The sequence below is a fragment of the Oncorhynchus mykiss genome, chromosome 2, assembly GCF_057628025.1.
Source record: "Oncorhynchus mykiss isolate SJ-2025 chromosome 2, ASM5762802v1, whole genome shotgun sequence".
In the NCBI taxonomy this organism is placed as follows: Eukaryota; Metazoa; Chordata; class Actinopteri; order Salmoniformes; family Salmonidae; genus Oncorhynchus; species Oncorhynchus mykiss.
In genome coordinates, this window is record NC_143023.1 from 33,913,349 (window position 1) to 33,920,923 (window position 7,575).

The 7,575-nt window shown below is 39.5% G+C and overlaps 2 protein-coding genes across 5 annotated transcripts; both read left to right on the forward strand.

The window, feature by feature from the left end:
• Positions 1-430: 430 nt before the first annotated feature.
• c2h7orf78 (chromosome 2 C7orf78 homolog) lies at positions 431-3,193 on the forward strand. 2 transcript variants are annotated; one of them, XM_036946727.2, is made up of 4 exons: positions 431-907; positions 1,068-1,152; positions 1,376-1,518; positions 1,901-3,193. In XM_036946727.2, the coding sequence occupies exons 1-4, from the start codon at positions 464-466 to the stop codon at positions 1,982-1,984; spliced, it is 756 nt and encodes a 251-aa protein (XP_036802622.2). In that variant the 5' UTR covers positions 431-463; the 3' UTR covers positions 1,985-3,193. The 2 variants fall into 2 exon arrangements, with proteins under 2 accessions (XP_036802622.2, XP_036802619.2); XM_036946724.2 differs by lacking the exon at positions 1,901-3,193 and having other exon boundaries at positions 1,376-1,711.
• A 1,149-nt stretch (positions 3,194-4,342) lies between these two features.
• Positions 4,343-7,272, forward strand: arl4aa (ARF like GTPase 4Aa). Of its 3 annotated transcripts, none has more exons than XM_021560237.3 (2): positions 4,343-4,816; positions 5,817-7,272. In XM_021560237.3, the coding sequence occupies exon 2, from the start codon at positions 5,917-5,919 to the stop codon at positions 6,517-6,519; it is 603 nt and encodes a 200-aa protein (XP_021415912.1). In that variant the 5' UTR covers positions 4,343-4,816; positions 5,817-5,916; the 3' UTR covers positions 6,520-7,272. The 3 variants fall into 3 exon arrangements, with proteins under 3 accessions (XP_021415912.1, XP_021415894.1, XP_021415903.1); XM_021560219.3 differs by having other exon boundaries at positions 4,785-5,351; XM_021560228.3 differs by lacking the exon at positions 4,343-4,816 and adding an exon at positions 5,161-5,524.
• The last annotated feature ends 303 nt before the right edge of the window (positions 7,273-7,575 follow it).

The following is a 7,575-nucleotide window of genomic DNA, read 5'->3' on the forward strand; positions in this document are numbered from 1 at the left end:
GTTGATATTGGCATTCAGAGGGCACATTGTTCCTCGGTTGCTAGGACGTTTCTCTTTTTTCTTTTAACGGAGTCTCCTGCTGTTCTCAGACCTTTTGCATATTCTTTATGTAAAGTCTCCAGACCCTGGTCACTTAGCAACCACTTTTATTGTATTAACACTTTCTTCCTGTGTTGTCCCTTACTTCACATCAAACAGTGCAAGCTGAACTTGAAACTTGGTCATTTCTGAACATGTGTCTTCTGTAACAGATTGTGTCTTTGAAATTCAAGGTAAGAGTAAAATCATTTATCCCTGGTCAACGCCGTTTGATGTATTTAAAAGAGGTAGAAGCAAAGTGTGTAATGTTAGACACTTTAGAGTTTTCTACTGCTGTATGGTTGAGAAGTTCAATAGCCCTTAATTATTTTCTTTGCACCTGAACAGGTTACCGTTCATACAATTTCAGGACTGTGATATCACAATGACCTCTAACAGTTATTTGGATCCTTCGACATCAGTTTATTTGAATAAAAAGACAGTATTTTCTGCCAGCCTGAACTTAGCCACCATAAGAAGCGAAGGTTTTATCCGTCCTCATTATTCACATCAGGTTGACCCATGGAACTTGAAGCCGCCTGATTTCTCTCCTAAACTCTACACATCTCTGAGTGTCCCTCGAAGGAAGAAGACAAAAAATACACATAATCCTTTACTGACACTTGCCTCCAGTGAGACAGTCTTAAGTGTGGACAGATTTACCCCAAACATTCTAATTCCTGAGATTGACCAGAATAAAAAATCACTGCCAAAATTCAGCACATCATACAGACCTCCTGGCTCTTTAGAATCCAAGCTGATGTTTGTTAAAACAGGGAAATACCCTCCTGTGGCCTACAAGAACCCTAAACCACATAACTTTAGACAGGTATGTTGCTGGCATATAACATAACACCTTCCTTCCATATTGTTTGTGATTTCCATGATTTGTACAAAATAATGGTACTAAATTCTTGCAGCGTATGATTCTAACACAAGATGGCGACAAATATATTGAAAAACATTTCGCTCTGAAACATTTATTTCAGCTTGCTGATGACATGCCAAATATGGTTACTGCAGCTGAAAGGGATCCTGGTCAGTTGAACTTCAAATCTCAGCACCTGAGTATAAGTAAGTCAGCTTTCCTGAATATTGGCGCGGAGACACTGCTCTATTACTGTAATTAGACAATTTCCTAAGCATCATCCATTTTGTGCTTACTCATGACATAAGCACAAAGTCATTTATCATTTGAAGGCTAAATCCATGGCCTTTTATGAAAACTATGCCTACATTACACAGCAAACTCAGCAATATCCTGCCAACTGTGACACTGGTTTCCATTCTACTCCAGTTAGGGGGACCAGATCGGACACAGACATTTATTCAAGGGAACCTTTTGGGAAGATGGACACCTATAAGCCAACAGAGCCTAGATGGGAGGCCAGGCTCACACTCCCTAAATTGCCTTGGCCCCCAAAATCTGCCTCCTACACTGTGAGTGGGCTGGTTTATGCCCAGTCTGGCTATAGGCCCCACACCATTTTAATTCAATGCTTTTATGATACTTTAGGCCACTTCCGAAACGTGACTTAGTCAGTTACCAAGTTATTATGCTGTTTAACACTGTTTTGGTAAAAAGCTTAGGGCTTGAGAAATGTAACCACTCAAATTCATAGGCAGAGATATTGATGCAATGATTGACCCTCCATGATATCAAGATTATTGTTTTAACTACATGTTTTAAAGCTATACAGTGTAGGATCATCTTTCCTCCATTAAAAAGCCTAGAGCATAAGGCAAACCCATAATAAATATAGTATCTTCTGCTTCAAGTGTCTACTGATATACATTTTCTAAAATATTTTCTTCTTCTCAGAGACACAGGCACAGACGCGGAGTGTACAGTGCTTTCATGGACAGAGTAGAGGAGAAGATCTCCAGCTCTTGGAAAACTGGCTGACACTTTGACCTCTAAAGTCTTCTATGGAGTCCACAGCTGTGCAGTGATCTGTGCATCGGCTCCACTAAAATTTCCAGTGTGTTAAGCCAGACAATATGTTCTAATCTGGGTGTGTGAAAGGCATGGCTGAAATATTTGTATTCACAGAAAGGAATCTTGCAGGCTATAGCCTAATAAAAATACTTTGAGGTATCATGAAAATACCATAATTGTAGGCTAGACTAGAGAGTTCATTGCAAAACAATTGCCCATGCCATGACACTTTTTGAAAGATGTCAATTTATCTAGGCCTAATAGGCTATTGTGTGTGTATAAATCTATTCTCTCAGACAATAGGCAACAAAGATAATCCCAGTAACTGGAAAATGTAAACAAAGTGTGTCATTACAATGCCATTGAAACTAATTTCTAAAATGTAGGCCGAAATGCAATTAAAGTTCACAATTGGAGAGCAGCTAAACCTCGCTTAATCCAGAACAAAAATCTGGAGTAATTAGTCAGATGCTCGATTAAATTCTGGGTCCATACACGAGGGAGGGAGAAGGGAACAAACAGCTCCACCTGTTCTCTTCGCAAGTTAGGGGCAAATCTATGGGCCAAATGTTCCCTCCCCTTTCCGAAATTCTAAAGCACCAGAAATAATGCTCCTCATTATCTCACACTTCCCATTGTATCTTGACAAATGAATGTACCATTTATGTTAAAGTCGTCTGTCAACAAGAGATTAGAGAGCAGCCAAACTAATTTCGGAACCCGGAACCAAATTATTGAAAATGTTTGTTCATGTAGCAATTACAAGCACATTCCTATTGCTAAACGTGCCCTACATTTGTAGGCTATATAAAAGTTTGCATTCGAGAGAAAAGTTAAGTATATTTAGAAGTTGTAGCCTACACATTGTATTCCTGACCTGGGGGGTATACTACAAAGCAGCATCAATGATTTAGCCAGCTAACTTTTATAAGCAACCAGAAATAACTTGGTTTTATGGTTAATAAAATAAAATTGTTGTTAAATCAATTAGACCATGCCCATGTCAAGCTTATCTTTATACAAAATAAAAAATTATCAGAATATTGTTATAATCCTGTTTTGTAGTATGCCCACAGAGTTTCTAAACCTTGTAATAAACTGAGTGGTTCGAAAACTGAATGCCGATTGGCTGAAAGCCATGGTATATCAGACCGTATACCATGGGTATGACAAAAACATTTTTTTACTGTTGTAATTACGTTGGTAACCAGTTTGTAAAGCAATAAGGCACCTTGTGGTATATGGCCAACATACCACCATGTCTGACTCCAGGTAAAAACTGCAGGTAGCCTAGCGGTTAACAGAGTCCCACCAGTAAACGAAAGGTCGCTGGTTTGAATCCCCAAGCTGACTGGGTAAAAACAAAAATCTATGTGCCCTTGGGCTAGGCACTAAACCCTAATTGCTCCTGTAGGTCACTCTGGATAAGAGTGTCTCCTAAAATGTAAAATGTAAGACGTTGTGCTTAAGAATAGCCCTTAGCTGTGGTATATTGGCCATATACCCCTCTGCAGTAGACCATGGATATACTGACAAGATACATGTCCCTCTGCCCTAACGAAACCTTTGTCCACAAAGCGGCATGGAGGGCTGTCTCGCTCCCGCCTATCCTTTCTTTGAATTGGTTGCTACATCACATTATTGTAATCCCTTTTTAAATATTTGATTAGGGTCGTTGACGTCAACCGCCTGTATTCAATCTCGAGACAACTCCAATATGAAGTGTTTGTTATTTTCAAAGTTGCCGGGATGTCACGTACCCTATTTATAACAGTACAATCGTAACAACTTAAACATTACGAAACTTATATTCGATCAAATAAACCTCGTGTTGCAAATAAGCCATTAAACGCCACCTGCTGTAGGGAGGCAGATTTTCCGCCGAGTTGGACCCCTCACTCTGTCTGTACTCGCCAATTTCGATTGTTTGTAAACTGGTTCGACCTGGATGGCGCGCTTTGGTCACGTCCACATTTTATCCAACAGGTGCTTGCGCTTAGTAATTACAATGTTCTTTGTTGATGGGTGTTTGCCTAATATCTTTCTTCGTTGAATATTTATGTGACATTATGTCCAGATGTGTTGAAATGTATTATGTATTTGCTAGTGATATTGAAACTAGTGAAGTATTGAGTGAGATCTTTATTTAAGCTGAGGAAATACCTGTTATGTTCATTTTGGATTATCCCAGTTTTAAGGGTTGGGTTATTATTATGATTATTATTATTTTTACCTTACTGGCCTCAGATGGCTCATTTTCGGGTAAATTTAGGCTGGAGTGGCATGTTGTCCCAGCTGGGGCTCTGCTAAACTCAGCTGTGTGAGGAATTGTCGGCACTCTGCCTAAAAGGAAGCTAACCTTCTGCACCTGTAAATAAATTCCACCATTTTGTTCATTTTGCACTTGATTCCGTCGGACTCCTTCTTCGAAACCCCCTGACAAAACGGATAGTGCTATCCAGAATCCCTGGGACGTCCCTAAACTAAATCACACCTTCATTATTTTAAATGTAAACTTCAATGGGACGCTATTTATAAAAACATAGGCTAACGTATTTATTTTTAATTATATATAATTAACATGATTTAAATAGATCCCGCAGGATTATAATTTCTACAATTAATCCTGTGATTATTCTCACTATAAATTCAGTATGTGTGGGATACATTTTGTACTATTGACCAATCAGTTTGAAAGTAAACAGATAAGGACGCATCGTGGGGCGGCGCTGTTTAGAGTGTATCAAAACCCAAGCCAAGGAACATTGGACACACGAACACAGCAACAACAAAAAAACGGTAAATTAGGCATTTTTTATAGTTCAATAAATTGTTCATTTTAATTCATTCATATCACAAACTATTTAGTGACTTTTCTTTTACATTTTGTTTCTTTTACTTTTACGAATATAGCCTACAGAATGCTTGGCTTGCTATGTTAATAACCATTCGTAAATATTATGTTTAGACTTTGACCTAGCATACTATCAGATACGTTTTTATTTTAGGCATTGCTGATGTTGCATAGTATTGCGTAATGATAGTATAATAAATCTATTGGCTGGAATAATGACGTTACAGCAACAGGTGATGGGCGTGGTCTGAATGGATACATTATTGACGGACTACCCCTTGAACCAATCGTTTGCTAGAACATGAGCAGGGTTTTCCACAAATTGCACTGCAGTATTATTCTATGGGAATGAAACCGTCTAGTAAAATAATAGGACGCTGCTGAGCTCGCGACAGTCATCAGAAGCTCTGTATTGTGAACATTGGATAACATGTTACTGGACCTCGTGAACACAGTTCCGCGTATTCAGAGTGGATAGATGTAAGTGATGCCCTGCACGAAAGATGTCTGGCTGGACGGAACGGTTGTAGACTATTATAAAGATTTATGCCGCAATTTGAGAGCCTGGTATCAGGTCAAGTGGCGTTACTGGCTGTCAGCATCTGTATGCCTATCGACTTTATCTTAATTTACGCGCCTATCTTTGGCAATAGGTATGTGCATGGCTGCCGCCTAAAATTCAAGTGTGTAACGTACCTTGACAATGTCCGGTATTTCTGCATTGTATTTTCATTTGAGCCTTTATAATTGAGGGTGTCTAATGAATGTCATGCATTTGGCAGTACTCCGGTCAAATGCTGCCCTCAATAAGTGAATAACACATGGATAACGGATTTGATCACCTTCATATAGTCTATAGGTATTCTGTATCGATTTAAGTTTGCGGTAGACTTATATTTGTGTCCTATTTTTGCTTGGCTGAAGTAAAATTTGTTTTGTTTTTAGGTCACTGTTGTCTTCTAATTGGAATATAATCAGTGCCAATCATCGTTGGAAAAGTAGACCAACCCTTTTATTCCACCTGTTGTTCCCCACATGAGAAAAGATGGGGAATAGATTATCAGAACCACAGACCTTCCTCTCAAGAATCCCCTTCTTTCAGTCATTCCATATCGCCATTTTGGGACTGGACTCTGCAGGTAAAACAACTGTCCTGTACAGGTTGCAGTTCAATGAGTTTGTCAACACAGTGCCTACCAAAGGCTTCAATGCAGAAAAGGTCAATGTGTCTTTGGGCGGCCACAGGACAGTGACCTTCCATTTCTGGGACGTGGGTGGTCAAGAGAAGTTGCGTCCATTGTGGAAGTCATACACACGCTGTACCGATGGAATTGTATTCGTGGTGGACTCTGTAGATGCCGAACGCATGGAGGAGGCTAAAACGGAGCTCCATAAGATCGCCAAGACCGGAGACAACCAGGGAGTGCCACTGCTGGTGGTGGCTAACAAGCAAGACCTGAGGCACTCTCTGAGCCTGGCGGAGATTGAAAAGGCACTAGCGTTGAAGGAACTGGGCCCTGGCACGCCTTGGCACCTGCAGCCCACCTGTGCCATCATAGGAGACGGACTGAAAGATGGCATGGAGAGACTCCATGACATGATCCTTAAACGGAGAAAGATGCTCCGCCAACAGAAGAAAAAGAGATGATCAAGGAGGGAACTGAATCTCTTGTTTTAAATGAAGGACAAAAAGGAGATGTTCTCGCACCTGGGTGGATATAGGAATTCTCCCATAGGCTCGGCACACTGAGTTATATCAGTCAATGTTAAACTAGGTTCTCGTGTCTCAGACAGCAAAGTCTCTTGCTTCATCTTCAGTATTTGTTGCTTTTTAGTGGTTGAGAAAGCACTATGAAGGTAAAGGATTTGGTGTTTCTGAATTTATATAGGAATTTGTAAATTGTCGTTACAAAGAATGGTTTTGATCCTTGATGTTAGACCATTAGTAATGGCTACTTCAAAATTGAACACCAAAAATGACATGTTTGATGAAGAACAGAAAATAATTAACTTCTCTCTACAAAGGTTAGTGGGAGGACAACAAACGTGGTCTTCCTCAAAGGGAACTTTTGAACCTTGTAAAGAGTGCCTAAGCTACTTTTTAATGTTGTACCTTTTTGGACATTTTTTTTTTACATGTTTCTTTCCTTCTCAAAAGGAAGGTACAGTCTTGCGCTTTTTGTCTGTCTAGTGTACCTCTACTGTCTGTTTGTTAATGCACTTTAGATGACCTTTTTTGATGGAGTTTACAGCCTTGAGGTTTCCCAATATAGCTTATTACTCAAAGAGTTTAGTTGCTTCAGAAGAAGCCAACTGTACTGGGTCCCTATTGGCCACATGGACAATAGATGGGATATGTGTTTCATGTTTTCATCTTTAATAAAAAAAACTTTTTGCAGCACTGCTTTTGTTTTGTATGAAGGATATTTCTATTTTGATTATTTGTCGTCATAATATTTTCAGAGAAGTTCTGCAGATCTGATAAACCTGATGAGATGTGTACAATGTATGTCCTCTGATTCTCATATTTGAAAGAAACTGAAGTAAATCAAAAATGAATCTTGGTTGCTCCTGCTCACACTTTGTTCTGATGGATAATAAATCTCCTCCCTTTTTTCTCTTTCTGAAAGTAAACAAGACGGATATGATTGAGGTGATGGTGGTTGAGTGTTTACTTGCCGTGTGATTATAGGGCCTGGAGTCC

Coding starts and splice junctions, on each gene's coding strand:
- c2h7orf78 (XM_036946724.2), top strand. CDS start 464: ATGACCTCTAACAGTTATTTGGATCCTTCGACATCAGTTTATTTGAAT. Junction 908..1,067: donor AACCACATAACTTTAGACAG/GTATGTTGCTGG, acceptor CATTTATTTCAG/CTTGCTGATGACATGCCAAA. Junction 1,153..1,375: donor ATCTCAGCACCTGAGTATAA/GTAAGTCAGCTT, acceptor ATTCTACTCCAG/TTAGGGGGACCAGATCGGAC.
- arl4aa (XM_021560237.3), top strand. CDS start 5,917: ATGGGGAATAGATTATCAGAACCACAGACCTTCCTCTCAAGAATCCCC.